Raw genomic sequence first — 17,606 nt, 5'->3', positions numbered from 1 at the left:
GTCTTCAGCCTTCTGATTAAAATTTAATCAGCATTTCTTGTCAGCTACCAGGCTGGGTGCCTTCAGAATCCAAATAACTGGCTCCTAACATTTTCGCTCTCCAAAAAGCACACGAAAAGAATATCACCCCCTTTGCAATGATTTTCAAAACTGACAGGGGGAATGGGGAGGCAGGGTCATGACACTTGAAAAAGAGTAAATCGGAATCTCTAAGGTGAAGTGGTGATGCAGACAGAGCACAGGTGAAAGTAGAAGAGGCAATTCTGATTGGACACCCATGCCTGGTTAAGAATTACTGATGCAAAAAAGAATTACTGATGCCTTCATCTCATTTGTTCCTTTATGCATTAAGTGAAAACTTTGTAAGTACTACCTTGAGGTAGGCACTGTGCCATATAAACTAAATCACTATTTTCTATTTCCCATTAAATCTTATTAGGTCTATAGTTAGAATTCTAAGTTGAGTACCCACAGTAACCCAGCAGATTCATTGCCTTGCCAACAAAACCAAAATTCCTGAAACTTGACACAATCTATAAACTGATCACTATGGATCTTCTCATAGGTCAAGCAGTCACTTATTCACGCAGAAAAAATTAAATCCCTCTAACACAGACATCCTCTCTTCTTCCTGAGAACTTAAATTTCATAAAATCTCCAGAGTGGAAGTCCACAACTCCCACCACCTAAAAAAAAAAAAAAAAAAAAAAGGAGAGGGACCAGAGGACATCTCTCTGGGTCTGGTATTCATGTCACCTGGGGCCTCCTACAGGAGCTGCTGCTGGCCCAAGTCTCGCCCCTTCGACAGCTCTAACTCTGAACGGCTCCTAGCCCAGGTATTCTGCTTTTCCAGGCCTCCGAGGCTGTGCAGAACATATAAGCATCTGCAGTGTCAACCACTTTAGAAAAACATAAGAAAAGAAAGAAAGAAAGAAAAAGAAAAACATAATGCCAGAACCAAATTTGACCACTGCAGTCCTTGTTATCCAAGAATCACTGTCTCCATAAAATAGCACCCCCCCCCCCCCCGCAAACAAGTGATAGTCCCTCAACCCCAGTACATATTGCTAAGTTACAATGCCATCACCAGCCACAGAGAGGGCAAGGATTCAGCGCCATCTGGGGTTACAGGTAAGAAGGAGCCTCAGAAAGAGCCAAAGGACAAACCTGGCTTCCTTCCATTGTCACTATTTCAAGGAAGTTTGTATCAGTTTCTGCAGTCCTGCATATGTGAATTTAAAACTCGAGGAAATCCAGATGCCTGGTCTAAAGGAGTCTCATTCTTGTGTATAAAATAACTTTCAGTTTAACCTATCACTGAAGCTTCTCTCTTCTTTGAAGCTTAAATAACAGGTGGGAGGAAGAAGAGCCCTGAGTAGTTCCAATAATCAAAAGCATGTACAGTGATTTCAGTAAGTTATAAGGAAGAACTTCCTGAACCACAAGGCAGCTAAAGAAAGAAAGATTTTTAATAATGATGGATATGGATTTCTCATATGGAGGTTAATACTCCTGAAGGGTTTGAGTTAAAACCTATTCCAAAGTAGAGGGATGCTTTCTAGAACTATCGAGAGCAAATTACCAAAAAGGAATGGGATAGAATACAACAGAAAAATGCAATTGATACAATAGGAAAAGACAGGCTGGAAACATAAATATAAAGGACAAAGACCTGAGAGTTTAGTCCCGGCCCCTAGATCTTTAAACAGGCATCTTTAGAGCAACTTCTCCCATAGTGTTAGGGGCTTTAAAATTCTGCCAATCTTCAACAGCTGAAAGTGCTACCAATAAAGCCAAACTCAATATGTTTTAATGTGAAGATAGTCTTTTCAAAGTGCCTTTCTACTGCATTTATCTTTATGCCTTAAAAACAATCACTTTTACACTTTTACTCACTCTCTGCCCACATCCCCACCCTGCCCCAAATCACAGGAGCATCTGTAACACAGGCATCCGAAAGCTTCCAGATGTTACGAAGATCTTCTCCTCTGAATTTAATTTCATTCTGTAAGTACCAGGCTGATTGCTATGCGCAACAGTTTCCTATTTGCAGCTAAAATTTGGAAAGTAAATATTTCTCATTTTATTCCTCCAGGGAAATTTGTGATAACTTACACATAACCACCATACCAGGAAATGCTTTTCAAGGGATGAGTAACGAATCCATAACACTGTGAGTAAACTCCCAGATTCACGTTCTGCCATTCAGGCTCCTGCTATTCTCGCTTCTAGCTTGAGGTGAGCTCTTTCTCATCTTTTACCATGTTCTTCATTCACTGGTAACGTTCTTTATGACCAAAAATGCTAACGGTGAGAGCAGTTGTGCAGGATTGCGGCTCGGTCATGTGTTCACACAACCACCAACCGAAGCATTCTGTTTAAAATTAATCAGACAGACCCTGCGGATTGACAGTGACCAAATTACCAACTAAGGAAATTGTTCACTGCATCAGTGGAACGCTTTGAAGCTGGGAAGAGACAGCCAGAAGGGAAATGGCTGCCCTGGTTCAAAGAGCACAGAAATTTCAAGTTTCAAATGAAAAGTTTGGAAAGATACTCTCTAAGTAGGTAGGACAGTTGATCGATAGAGCCTGCATTCACTCGTTTACTCTCTCTCTCTGACTTTTTACTTTGCTTCTGAAGAGCATGATCTACACCCATTCCCTACATCCCCTAATACCTGAAAATAGTGTCTTTTTATTTGACAGTCCCTCATCAGGTTACCAGGTTCACAGATCCTACCCCTTTTATGCTCTTTCCTAAGGCCTTGCTGTTCAAAGTGTGGTCCATAGACCAGCATCTACTGCATCTTCTAAGAGCTGATTAGATATGCAGACTCTCAGGACTCAGATCTACTGACTTGAAATCTGCAAGTTCCCAAGTGATTCATATGCACATGAAGTTCACAGGGCAGTGTACTAAGATAACCCGACCCATTCTCTTCACTGTTCTTCTGCCTGACTTCCTTCCCTCTGGGGTCCCTGCTGTCTGCACATGGGGAACCCACCTTTGCCCCACCATTCGGAAGGAGTGTTCTGGGCACCATGAACTTCTGGGCACTTATATCCAAAATCCAGTGACCCATACCCAATTCTCTTCCTCACATCCATCTCCCTCTCACTCTTTTGCTTTGGTTACAGCCAAGGCAGGGTTATAATGAGTCAATAAATGAGCTTGCCCTTAAAGAAAGAGAAAGCATGCGTTAGATGACCCCAAATGAGGAGGTAGTTGTAAAGCAAGAGAAGAGACCACAGGAGAGGACTTTTTTTTTATATCATGGATTTTAAACATTGGTATCAATGTACATTGCATTTGAATAGTACTTTTTTACTTTGTGTAGGTATTATTTCACACATTTAATTGTCATGTTACAAAGCTATTGCCCATGCAGACCCAGCTCAGAGTATTGCAATCAAGGGAATACAGAGCAACAACCAAAATAAAAATTTCTTTTTCAAGATAAATTCTTTACTTGCAGCTCTTAAACACAAGGAAAGAGACAGGAGATCCTAGAAAATATTCTCTGCCCCTCTACTTCCCTCACACACTAAAGCTCTTCCAGCTCTATAAAGTATTTCCAACTTATCATTGCTTGTATCTAGAACTACTCATTTATCACATCCCCTGTCAGAGACAGAGCAGACTGCATGGGGAGGTACCACATACCTTGGGATTGGAGTCTTCCTCTGACTCTAGTGAGAACACAGAAGACATATGATCCATGTCTTTAAGGAGCTCAGAATCTCAATTATGAGGAAATGGAGAAGTTATGGGGGCAAACATGAAACAATGAAAGAATAATACAAACCAGTAGATATTCACTGTTAGAGTTTGTGTTATGCAGAAATGAGAAGTCTTGGAGAAGTCCTCTTGGGCTGGAGAGTCAAAGAAGGCTGCATGGTAGAGCTGAAACTTGACTTAGACCTTGTACTATCACTAACATTGTATGGGCAAATCTGATAATAGCAGTGATATTTATACAGCACTTAGTAAATACCTGCACTGTTTTTAAGTACTTTTAAAAACTTGTTTACATATCACAGCAACCCTATGAGGTAGGGACTATCAGCTCCATTTTTAGAGGAGGAAACCAAGGCCCTACAAGTTTAAATAATTTGCCCAGGGTCAAAATTTTAGACTCCATCGGCTCCAGAATCACAGTCTTAACTGTTATGTGGTACCACCTACCAAAAGAAGTGGAGCAAGTAGTCTAAGTGAAGGGACATCATGAGCAAAAGCATGGCTGTGGGAAAAAGGACAATGAGATATGTCTTACATATGGATGAGTACACACCCAGCTTAAGAAACAGGAAATAGGTTTAAATAAAAATGGCAGGGTGTAGGGGACATTGGATTGCTGAGTCTTGAATGCTGGGTAAAGGACTAAAAGCTTAGAAGTAACTCTGACAAAATTATTAAGAAGAAACCACCCAATAGAGTAGCCTTTATTCAAAGATCACAAATATCTAATACTTCCTTTGATTTTGACTTGAATCTAAAAATAATCAGGACCCAAATGGTACTCATCCCTGGTAAATGTACAGCCATAAGAATGAAGTAGAAATGGTATGAATGAAAGGACAGAAGATGTGGAGAACAATCAATAAGAAAACAAATGTTGGGATGACCTACAGAGTTCTGTGAGCTCCCAAGATTGGACCACCTCACCAAACTCAAGGAACAACCAAAGATTCCTTTCACACATCACATTTTAGCATATGCACATGAGAGCTGCACAGTATTTTTATTATGGGGCCATTAACTTATGTTAGTTATGATTTCAAGAAGAATAGTGCCTACCAGCAGGGCATAATTGCCCCACCTCTGAAGTTAATGAGGAATGTAGATTCATCTCTCCTAGTGGGCCCAGGGGGCATTGTACTTCCATCCCCCTCCTCACTCTCAGCCCTCCAAGACTAGAAGGGGAGTGATTAGTCATTTGCTTGGCACTTGTTCTCAGCTGAATGGGCCCTTCTGTAAGTGAAGGATCCTGTGGAGCACCGTGTTGGAAAAAGGGTATTACACTTAAAGAGGAAAGCCTTATTTTCTCAGCTATAAAGTTCAACTCCCTAATTAGAAAATAATGAAAGCAGGCCTTCTCTCTTCATTATTAGTAGTATTTGAGATTTTGCTATTTGTGGAACCTTTCCTGCCCTCCCCCCACCCCAAATCTTTACCAACTGTGAGCTCATTTAATGAAAACAAAATACTTCACTTGATGCTGGAGAAGCTCAGTGGGGTTAATGCTAAAACTATGCATTATACTCTTATGTCCCTTTATAGCCACTTTGGCTTTTCATTAAATCTCCTCAAGAGGACACCTGGAAATGTACCCCCTGAGTGAGCAGGATTTGGCTGTACCACCTTTAAAATATTCTAGATGACTTGTCATACCAGTCTCAAAAAAGAGACAACTTTGATTCACGTCTGAATTCCACAAAGAAAAGTGAAGGTCATGGCAACTAATTCTCAGAGAAAGAATGCCTGGCAAAGGATGGCAAGATTCCTGGTTGCCCCTGTGATGAGCCACGCCAAAGAGACTGCTGGGTGTTGAAACAGAAAGCCTGCGTTCTAGTCCTGGACCTGTGTCTAATGACCCTCAGTCAAGTTACACCATCCAGACATGGCTCTGTCTCTATGTATCCAATGGGATTATTAATACCTCCTTGTGCAAATTCAATCACATCGTGTCAACTACACAGCACCACCATGATTAAAAGCTCATATTCAGCAAGCCAGTTGTTATTAGACCATCCTGAAAACATCATGTCTTGTTATCTCTTTTTAAATATGTTTTATTCTAAAATTTTCAGTGGATAAGTAGAGTTGCTTTCCATTTTTCTTTCCAGTAACAGCCCTATACATCTTACCTAGATTTATCGACTATTAGCAGTTTGCAACACCCACCCCATCTCTATATATGTAAATATATACAATACATTTCCTTTTGGCCAAACCATCCAAAAGAAGTTTACAGATATTATGACACTTCATACCTCAAATACTTCAGTATGTATCTCCCCAAAACAGAGACACTGTACATAACTACACCATTACACCCCCCCAAAAAAACCATGACTTTAATGACATTGTCCAAACTACAGTCTGCATTCCAATGAAAATATCTTTTATAGAATTTTTTTCAACTCAGAATCCAATCAAAATTTTATGCATTGCACTTTCACTATTATGTCCCTTAGTCCTCCCAACCTCACCTCCTACCCCACCCACTAAGATCTTCTCCCCCACTTTCCTTTGTTCTCTATGACACCAATTCCTTGAAGAAGCCCAGGTCAGTTGTTTGGATTCATCTGACTATATTGTCAGGATTAGATTCAGGTCAACATTGCTGCAAGAACATTGCAAAGTGCATGTTGTGTCCCTTCCAGTGCATCAAACCAGAAGGCACAACATGCCATGCTCCTTAGCCATTTGGTTGAAGTATGACTGCCAGACATCTTCATTGTAAGGGCATATTTTTCCCTTTGTCATTAACAATAAACCATAGTGGGACACGGTGAGTTGGTACAACTAGCCCATTGGCCAACAATTCATCTAATGGTTCCATTTGGTTTTTATGCAGGTAGTTACAAAGCAGAAGTTTTAAATTTCATCATTTTTCTACACTTATTACCAGCGCTCTTCTGTTAAAAAATAAAAAAAAGAATCCTCTCCTTTTCTCTCGATCTCTTTTTTAAATATCACTATAGAAGTAGATTTTTCAAAAATTTTATTGACTGTATTATAATCCATTGCTGTCATCATTCTTTTGGATGCCTGTCATCTATTTGTTATTACCTATGGTGAAGTCATATAAGATGACATGAACTTGGCTGAGAGAAACATAACAACTCAGGGCTGCTGAAAGGAACGAGGTATGCCCACATCAGAGAGAGGATTCCCATGCCATTGAGACTGTGAGCCCCACAGAAATAGGGGAATTCTGATGAACATTCAAAACTAAGATCATGGCAGCACATAGAGATCAGCCTGGTGACAGTGACTGGTCACGAGTTATCCATACAACCATGGCCAGCGTGTGCACTCAAGAGGGGTCTTCATACACTTCATACACAGAATATTAAAAAATATCCTGCAAAATACCACAGGGAGAAGAAAGTGATGAATTTAGGATCCCTGTTCTTTAGGTAGGTATCGGTATAGTCATTTGATAAATATTTGCTTATAGATATATCACCATAGGGCATATTCTCTAAAATAGAAACCCTGAGGCCATTCTTTGAGACCCTGCAGATCTGCAGACACAAATTAAGCTTTTGTCTTTAAAATCGTCCAAAAACTAGGTGGTTACAAAATCCAAAAGGGAACCACAGAAGACCATCTAATACTGTTAATATAACCCCAGAAATGCTTTTAGAGCCCCGGGAATATTTGGAGTTTGTTTCAAGGCGGCATTCAGAGTGAGAGCATCATCTGTGATTAAGTTCTAAAGCCTGAACTTTATTTTGAATAAAAAGGTGACATTCTCTGGTTTTGAATCACAATTACTGACATTTGAATAGAGAACATAGACAATGCTTTAAAATAAGGTGCAGCTATTGTAATACAGGAAAGGGGGAAAATTTCTGTGCTTGTGACAGCATCCTCAAGGCAAAGGAAGCCATCCTCATTTAATTCTGACACCATGATGTTTTGGGGGAAAAAAGTTATCTTAAGTCACTCTCCAGATGTTTTAAGGGACATTTGAAAGCATGGAGTGGGCATGACAGCAGGAGGCCTCCCACTCACATTTGTAAGTTCTCCAAAGTAAGGAAGCCACTTGTTTTAATCAAAACAAAGCAACACATTCTATTGTGTACAACTGGTAAGAAAAGCTGAAGAGAAGCAGCTGAAAAGGAAACAGTGAGCCCATTCTTTAGAAAGTCAAGACAAGCAGGACCCAGACTATTTGGAAAAAAAAAAAAAAAAAAACACAAAAAAACCAAGAACAAAAACCTGAAAAATGTCCCAGTACAAGCATGTTCAATGATGCTTACACAGACCAAAGATGTTTGAGGGCCTATGGAAAGTGAGTACTTGTGAAGCAGCCAGGCCACCGAACTGACATGCTCCACCAAGAACAGGAAGGCCCCCTAGCCCAGCGGACCACAGTTCAATTAAAAGGACTGCTGCATTTCATGGAAATCCTGTCCAGAGCATGGCAAGGGAAACCCTTTCCCTCTATTCTGGTCAGAAAGACAGAGCTGCTACTACTACTATTACTACTAATAATAATAATGGCAACACATTAAGCATTTATGGTGTTCCAGGACTTATTTCTAAGTGCTTAACATATGTTTAGCATCTTAATCACCCAACAGCCTTCTGAGGTCAGTACTATTATTACCATCCCTATTTTCAAATTAGGAAATTAAGACACAAAGAGGTTAAGTAACAACCTGAAGTAATTCAGTGAATAAGTAGTGAGCGGCTGCGTTGAAGACTTGCAAATTTAACCACAAAGCTGCACTTAGAGCAATGGCATTGTAAGCCCCACTGGTGTGGGGGGGGTATAAAATCCTAATATGCATCAAAACTAGGATCAGGACAGCATGTAAGGATGATGGGGCATGGGAATCCAGACAACTGCTGGCAGCTTTGCTTTGCTCAAAACAGAGTAGGAGCTACTCTATCTTAATTCACTATACATGTAGCTCCATCACTTACAAGGCAGGGAAAGCAGTAAGGGAACCAGACTCTGGACTCCGTTCTGTGCAGCAGACCATCTGCTTTGCATATGGAAGCAATGAGAGCTATATCATCCAATGCTGTACCCCAGGGCAAAGGGCCCCACAGTGGCATGCCCACCTTCACTGGGAGGGCTTGTTACGAAAGTACATATCCCTGAACACCACTACCACATTCTGATGCTGTAGCTTTGCAGGGCACCTGCTTAGGGGGTCTGAGTCTGCATTTCCAGCAAGCAGCTCCAGTTGATTCTGAGTCAGTGGATGAAGGGGAATGTTTTAACAAACACTGGCCGAGACTCTAAGAAATCCACTTTCAAAGAAGTTCAGAGAAAAGTCCAATACAATTTCTTCATCTACAAGAGATTGTTATAAAGGAATTCAAACCCCCAAATGATAAGGGACAGCCAAAGAATCATAGTCTAAGTGTAAAATTAAAAAAAGAATTCTTTCTTTGTGCTGGTAAGGAGGCAAGGAAGGTTGTGCGTAACTACACAAGACAGGGGAGATAACCCAAGTCACTTTACCCTCAAATCCTAGAAAACTACTGAAAAATGGCACCCAAGAATCCATTACAGAATATAGTTAAGAGCTCACAGGTGAAGTTGTAAATTCAAAATTCCAGAAGAAAGCACAGAAGAGCAGGAGAAGCCAGAGTAGCCTGTTCCTCACATGGAAGGGCAAGGCTGGGCTCCTGCCAAGTAGCAAGCATCATGAGAGACCCCAGGGTTTTACAAAATGAGGTTGCTCTGAACTCAAATTAATAAGGAGGCTTTATAAATTATTTTGTAATCTTCACTTTCTGAATGCCAGTGTTCAAATATCATGCTTCAACCCTGAGTCCTCCTTATTTATATGCTGGTTTGTCTCAGGTGTGCTGACCGCCCCACCGCCCCACACACACACACACTACACAGACACACACACACACACACCCCACAAGACGCACTTCCATGCTTATTTTATTTAACAGAGGCTAGAGAATGATTGTAGACAACAGCCACGGGGAACAGGAACAGCTGGGGAAGGTGTCTAAACTCTTTCTTAAGTCACAGCCACCAGCCCATTCCTCCGTGGCCATGCCACTATCAGCAATTCTGTAAAGGGGAGCTAGGGTCTTGCCAGATGGTAGAGCTTAATTTTATGTTATACCATAACCCTTTCTCGCTTGAATATTGCATCCTGGTTCTTGAAGAACTTACACAAGTACTTCTAAGACTGTGACTTTCAAACTTGCTTGGTTGACTGTGATTTATAGTAAGAAATTCATCTTACATATACCTATTTGTTCATCCAATTCACTTAACATATATTTACTGTAATCCTCCCAAGCACCAGGCACTTGGATGTAGGGGATTCTGTAAGAAACGGAACAGTGTGAAATCCTTGATCTCCTGAAGCTTACATTCTGCAGGGGAAGGCAGGTGACGGACAAGTATGATAGGTCAGATGTTGATAAAGCCACTGAGGAAACACAAATCCATGAGGGGGGGATGGGAATGTGGAATGCTGAGGGAAGTGAGTTTAAATGGGCAGCCAGGAAAGGCCGCATCAAGAACACGACATCAAGCACCGCCCTGAAGCAGGGCCATGTGGATATCTCAGGGAAGAAAAGTGAAAACAACCAGTGAAACTGATATGCTGGAAGTAGCCCAAGACAAAGTGTTCTGGTCCCACTTCTGCCTATGGTGGGCTTTAGACAAGTCACTTTCCTTTCTGAGCCTCTTCCCTTCTTTGTAAAATGAAGGTGTGCCACTTGATCCTCCCCAAGCTCATTCCTGGCTCCAACATTTCCCAACATCTGTCCTGAGGAGCAGGACATGTCTTATTCTAGGCGGGTACGTGTGTGTATGTGTATATATATATTTATGTACATGACAGAAAAATGGTGGAACAAAATTCCATAAATAGTACTACCCTGATTACAGGCAATACACTCCAATATTTTCCATTTTTGTTCTATTCTGTTCTATTTCATTTTGCTAAATGGTGACTGCACCCAACTAAACTGATTTAACTATCCACTAATTGGTCTTATAGAACCGTTTACAGGCTTTGAAATCTTCTTGGTTATGGAGCCAAATACAGCATCAGCAAAAACACATACTCCTCCAAGGAAAAGAAGAGCTAACTCAGGCCTGGGGCCTTCCTCTGCCCCCCAACTTTAAAGCTGCCCAGAAAGCCCAAATGCCCACACGCATGGAGAAGCAGAGGCAAGACTTGAGTGTCAGTCAGATGGCTCTGGTCACTAACTCTGCTTCTACCCCTCCATTCTTTAACCTTGAGCAAACTACACAACAGCACTGAGACTTAGATTTCTGATCGGAATAATGGAAATGACGAGGTTTATTTCACAACATACATGTAGAATGACTGATCAAGTATCTGGCACTTAATTAACACTAAATAAAACAAACAAACTGGTGATGATGCCACTGGTGGAAGTGAAGCCAAACGAGAGCAGAAAGGGGGGGAATAAAAACAGCTCCATCTCACCAGCTCCTTAGAATGCCAGTAATTATCTTAGTAATAAGTGTCACAGAAGGAAAAATGTGTGATTCCAAAATGTGCTTCTTTCACTGCTAAATCCTCTCTCCTCTCACTTCAGCAAACTATATGGAAATGGATTTGAAGAAATACAAAGTCATGCCTTCAACGGGACAACGCTGATTTCCCTGTAAGTATGTGCTTATTTCCCCAGCTCATGAATAAAAATGAAATATTACTCTAGCTACCAGATCACATTCAATCTTCAGCAACTAACTCAGGACAAAAATAAACTTTCAAGTGGCTAGTCCTCAGTGTTTCACTCATGTTACTAGGCAACTGGCTGGCTAGAAACCCCAGAGCACCCTGATTTCAAAGATAGATGCAGCCTGGAGACATTAAAGTTGACAGTTTGTTAAAATATTCAACACCCTACTTTAGTCTCATCTCTCAGCCTCACTCTCTAGCCCCCTCACTCAGGTTGATGGTCTGTTAGAAGCAGCACGATTTCAGTGAAGAAATTCTTCCCCCAGCCACACTGCAGAGAAATCAGGTAACCCCAATTACCAGCTTAATCAGCCACAACAAGCCCACTCGCAGTCCCATCCCCCTATTGCTAGGGGGGTTATAGAGCGCATTTTTCACAGGGTGAGGGGGGGCCTTGTGCTTTCACCATGTCCTACCCCAGTCCCCAGTGTTCATAGCCTTTAACTCAAGGAGAGCGTCCCTACCAACTGCTTCCTTCATTGTTCCGCAACTCTCTTTCCTTCTATGACTCCTTTTCTAAAAGAATGGCTTGTTCATTAAACCTGCTGGGCTGGGGCCGTTGGAACCATAACAGGTATAGAGTGAGATGACAATCACCCTACAGTTGAGTATAATAAAAACTAAGAGTGCCTGAAAAGCTCAAATGAAGCCAAAATTAAGGAAAACAAATGAAAAGGCTTTTATAATAAATTGTGTAAACAAGAGCCTATACCAAGGCTTCTCAGACTTTAACACACAGAATAACATGGAGACTATTAAAACACAGATTCCCAGGCCCCAGCCCCAGAGACTTTGCTTCAGTGAGTCTACGGTAGGGCTTGAAAATTTGTAATTATAACAAGCTCCCAGGAGATGCTGATGCTGCCAGTCTCAAGGTGAGTAGCACAAGCCTGTACAATATACTATTTAACTATACATATTAACCAAAGACTCTATTACATCAATATAATGCTACAGAGCTCTGTGGCAAAGAAAACAGATCTGGGAGTCACTGATTGGACTTCAAACTCCAATGCCAACATTTGTCAGCTTACCTTGAGTAAGTTATTTAACGTATCCCAGCCACAGTGTTCTCGGCCATAAAACAGAGCCACTAATGGGCTTGTTTTCAGGATAATCCCCCCAAAATGAAAAGGTCAGTTTTGAATCCTTGGTACTTAACACTGAGCCTCACACAGGGTATTTGCTTATTTATTACTTATTACCTTGCACATTTCATTAACTACAAATTAACGAATAAATGATTAAATAAGATTATATTTTTATGATCTTAGCCTGAGTCTGGCACATACCATATGCATAAGAAATGGTACCTTCCTATCATGGAGTAGATTTTCCTTTATTTTCTTGTTGACTTAAATTTAACGAAGAGTTCACTCTAGCCAATTGAATCTGTTTCTGCCAAAATCAAATCATATCCTCTCCTGGCACGGCACTTGCAGATGCCTCATACACTCAACAAGGGTTTGCCAAGCATCAGCTGTGTTTGGAGGAACATGCTAGATCAAGAGTGGAAATGAAGATGAATAAGCCCTGGTGTTTGCCCCATGGGAGCTTACAGCCTAGAAAGAAGCATTGCCAAATGGTATATAAACTGTAGTAACTAAAACAGAAGGCAAAGCATGATGCCTCCCCCGAGAGAAGTAAAGCCCCCTGGGATTTCAAAGGCAGAAGAGAACATAATTAGAGAAAGCCTCATGAGAGATGTAAACTTTGTGCTGGGTCTACGTCGGACAGGCAAAGAGAGAAGGAAAATGCATTCCAAGCAGAGGACAATAAAGAGAATGGCCCAGAGGAAGAAACATGTGTTCACAGAACAGCACACAGTACCTTTCAGAAAGTGCTAGGTGTGATTTAGGGACAAAGCAGGAACGGCCTCAGGTGCCACAGTAAAGAATTTGGACTCTCTCCTGTAGAAAAGGAGAAGCTGTTGAAAGTTCTGGGATGACAAGTGTGAGGGGCACTTAAAGAAGTTTCATCTGTTAGCAGAAAGGACAGAAGTTGGGGGTGAGGGGTACAGGGCTAGACACAGACACCGGCTCTCTGAATAGAGGGGGTGACTGAAGGCCTTTGTGGCTGACGTCACCTGGATGAGGGGGGAACTAAGAGAACTGAATATAAAATTGGGGGGACAACAAGAGAGGAGAAGAGCCAGAGCAAAAGCAAACAGAGTGGGAGGGACACTGGCAGAGAACATCTTTGGGAGGTCAGGAACAACAGGACTTTGGGGCAGAGGACCTTGGTCAGCAGTGTCCCAGCTACTTCAATGATGCCAAAGTGGGTGTGAACTTCAAAAAGTCTAACTAGTCAAGATTCTATATCTTCCACACCTCACTGTTACAGGAAAGAGGGCACCAAGAACACAAATCAGTTTGCCAAGAATACAAATCAATTTCATTCATTTATTCACACTGTAAACATTTATTAAGAATCGCCAAAATATTAGGCACCACGTTAGGAGCTGGGTCTGAGATGGCAGAGCGGAAAGAGTCCCTGCCCTCATGAATTTTTCTCTTCTAGCAGAAGACAGAGACAAAAAGACAAGTAAATAAATGAAGTCGTTGCAGATAAGGATATATCCTAAGAAGGAAATAACCCATTACTGAGATCTGCGAGTGTACAGGGGTTGCCTGACTTTAGGTTAGGTGCCCAGGGATAGCTTTGCCATGGACATGAAATTTGGGCTAAGCCTAGAGGATCACAAAGAGTCCGCCATGGCAATAGTTAGGGGAAGTATGTCACAGAAAAAGGAAGCAGGATGTGCAAAGAAAAGAAGTTGTAAGCTCCAGGAACTGACAGGAGGCCAGGGCGGCTGGAGGGTCATCATCAAGGGAAACAGGTATGAGACAAACCTGGAGATGGAACAGAGAAGAAGCAAATCATGCAGAACTCAGGGGCAATGGAAAAGTGTGAATTCTTTTCTACAGGCAAGGAGGCCCATTGAAGGATCGAGGCAGGGAGGGGAGGTAGGTTTTAAAACCACCAAGCAAAAGTTTCACGTTATACATTCAACCCAGTTTCTGATACCTTCCTCATAAACGGGCCTGTCCAAAGTTGTTCAGAATGATGATACCAACACCCTGCAAAGTTCTCGAACTTCCTATTTACTAAAGCAAGACGGGATGGAGAGAAGCAGCACCAGAAGTTTGCCCTCAGACACCTCCAGGGTTCTAAAATTCAGTCCCTACCATTCCCAGAGCACCCCACTTATGAACATTTTGGGTGGAGTTTGGGAGTTCTCCCACTGTGCTTCAAGAGGTTATCCTGCCTGTGCTTCTCATACCTGGGGGCTTGTGTCACTTGGGAGCATGAAAGTGACCCCTAGGAAAATGTGGTAGATAGATTTATTTTTAACTGAGTTACATAATGCAGAGTTATCAGTACACAGAAAAATCTGAGTTTTAATAAAACATGTGAAATGCTCTGTCATGAAACTTGAACAATTAATTTGACCTGGCTGACATGAGGATTATTTGCTCCCAGAGCCCCGTATCAATGATTTATGACCATAACAGAACATAATTAAAACAAACCAAATTAGCAAGAAGAGCCATGGAGGTTCAGAAAGGAAATTTTCTTTTGATTTAGATTTTAAATAGCAATTGACTCTGACAACCTCATCTCTTTGAAAGTGGAAATACACCCAGGGGATGGAACTGTATGAGACTGACGGGTGCCTTCTGATGGAAGGGCTGAGGGCTTCCAAGGAAAATGCTTAGTAGAAGTATGTGGAAAACAGTCACCCAGGGAGCGAGATGCAGGGGTTTTTGCCATTTTGAAATGGCAGGCGTGATGTGGAGACATGCGGAAAGACAATGAAGAAGCTGTAGAGCTATGAGGTGAGCCAGGATGCCTAAGCATCTGCAGGGGAGGGGACAGCGGGCGTCGGTCTATCTGTTTTGCTATGTAACACTGTAACAGTGATGCCAAAGAATCATGTCCCCGTGCTTGAAATCACCACACCAACAAGGAGGCATGTTCCAGAATGCTCTTTGAGGCACCACTCTTCTCTTGTAGAAAGAAAGAGCTTAAAAGAAGGCTGGTAAGCCTGAGCCCAGGGACTCCTCTCCCAGCTTGCTGATACACCCAGAGAGGGGCCTGGTCTTGGAGACATCAGCATCCAGGCCCAGACAGGAGGCTGCTGGGCAGAGCCAGGCTGAGCTAGCTGTTCCTGAGCAATTCATCCTGAACTTCTTGGAGCTCAAGGGAAGGGAAGCTGCAGGGAGCTCCTGTGGAGCAGCATTTGGTTATGCCATAGCCTGAATGACAGTGGCCCTCTACCCTTTTGCCTCCACAGCATGCATACACGATGGCAATCATATACCCAGCACAAGACCCCATGTGGGGTGCGCAAGGTGTGGGGCAATTTTCTACACAGGTTGTCCCTCCTCCCCTTTCCTACCCACAGAGAATGCATATCTGAGAGAAAAAGAGTACAGTTCACAGGATGAAAGGGGTATTATTGAATAGACCCTACTTCTTTTCAAGTAAAGCATTTATAAACTTCTGTATCTGACTCTTAGCCAACTCTGAGACGTTCAAGGTCAGGGTGGCTGAGCACAGGACACACAGCGGGCCGCATCTCTGCCCTTCAGCCTTGAACCCTGGAGCAGTGTTCTCATCCTTATGCACCTTTGTGGCTGCCAACTTTCCTAACTCCAGGCCAGAAGGGGGTGAGCACTTTAAGTTGCAGGACAACACATTCTACGGAGCGAGGGGGACACTTCAGGGGAAAGGTGGGGCAGGACACACACTCCAGCAACAGGACAATTTACCCCGCACCGGCATGTCTTTTTCCGCTTTCCCTATGGTCCCCCTTTCCCCTCCAGCACTGAGCACCACTCAGGCAGGCTGCTCCAACCGTGTGTCCGTGCAACTGTGACCAGTGACATGTGCAAGTGCACGCTCCACTAAGCACACTTTCTTCCTCACAGGGAGCTCAAGGAAAATGCACACCTAGAGAAGATGCACAATGGAGCCTTCCGGGGGGCCACAGGACCTAGCATCTTGTGAGTACAGCAGTGTTGCCTTCCCTCCCCACCAAGGCCTGCTGAGGGTGTCCAGCCACCCCATCCCCAGGCTGGTTTGTGGAGATTCAACCTCCATCTGTGAAAGGGCTGCCATTAACCAATAAGGCAAGCTAGGAGGGCTTATATGACACAAACTGTCTCCATTCTAGAGCCAGAAGTCTGAACCTGAGGTGGCACAGTCTCATTCCTCCCGAGGGCTGCGAAGGCGGGCTCTGTTCCAGGCCTCCCTCCTGGTTCCTGGGTGTGCCTTCCGGTTGTGACAGCATAACTCTTGCCTTCACATGGCTCTCTCTGTGTGGATCTGCCTGTCTCTGAACTACCCCCTTTTTATAAGGACGCCAGCCATACTGGATCTAGATCCATCCTAATGACCTCATTTTATCATGATTACCTCTGTGAAAACCTCGTGTCCAAATAAGGTCACATTCTGAGGTACTGAGGGCTGAGGACTTCCACATTTGAATTTGAGAAAGACAATTCAACCTCTAACACCAAGTATGCAGGGCTGCCTCACGCACTGGCAGATGGGTGGGTGACTGCCCACCTGGCATCCACTCTGGACATGCAAAGGCCAAAGATCTGACTTGCCCCTGGCATTTGTCTGGACAGAGCTGAGCTGCTATGTCAGGCTCCCTGAGGGTACAAGCCACAGAACAACTCTACTTCCAACCCCACCACAATTAACTTCTGGCTGTGTCTAGCTCCCAGCCCCCAATCTTATCAACCAACACCCCAACTATCTCTAGTTCCCAGTCCCCACTACTATCAACCCCTGCTGACTGTGTCTAGTTGCCAGCCCCCAGAGCTGTCATCTCTTCCTGTCTCTTATTTCCCAGACCCCATTCCTGTCAACCCCCAATTCAGTCTAGTTTCTAACCCCTCTACTGTCAACCCGGAACTGTATCTAGTCCTAGCCCCCACCACTATCAACCCTTGACTTCATCTACTCCCCAGCTCCTCCCAATATCCATTCTGACTCCACTTCTCAATTTCTGCAACCATCAACCCCTGATTCTGTTTACTTCCTAATGTCTACCACTAAAACTCCTCACCTTCTCAACTTCCTAACTTCTGCTGCTCTCAATCCTGACTCACTCTCTACTCTCCATTCAACCTCATGACTTTTGCATCTACT

General features: G+C 43.0%; 1 protein-coding gene across 1 annotated transcript in view; it reads left to right on the top strand.

The window, feature by feature from the left end:
- LOC111148140 (luteinizing hormone/choriogonadotropin receptor) overlaps positions 1-17,606 on the top strand; it is a 52,533-nt gene that overhangs the window by 23,407 nt on the left and 11,520 nt on the right. Inside the window, exons 5-8 of the mRNA XM_022504567.1 lie at positions 1,933-2,007; positions 2,096-2,173; positions 11,296-11,364; positions 16,376-16,450. Coding sequence (XP_022360275.1) covers positions 1,933-2,007; positions 2,096-2,173; positions 11,296-11,364; positions 16,376-16,450 — 297 coding nt within the window. The remainder of the gene's footprint in view (positions 1-1,932; positions 2,008-2,095; positions 2,174-11,295; positions 11,365-16,375; positions 16,451-17,606) is intronic.

This window comes from Enhydra lutris, unplaced genomic scaffold (assembly GCF_002288905.1).
Source record: "Enhydra lutris kenyoni isolate GAN:26980312 unplaced genomic scaffold, ASM228890v2 scaffoldscaffold18, whole genome shotgun sequence".
NCBI classification, from domain to species: domain Eukaryota; kingdom Metazoa; phylum Chordata; class Mammalia; order Carnivora; family Mustelidae; genus Enhydra; species Enhydra lutris.
Note: the sequence above shows the minus strand (reverse complement) of the source record. Positions and strands in the feature narration are given on the sequence as shown.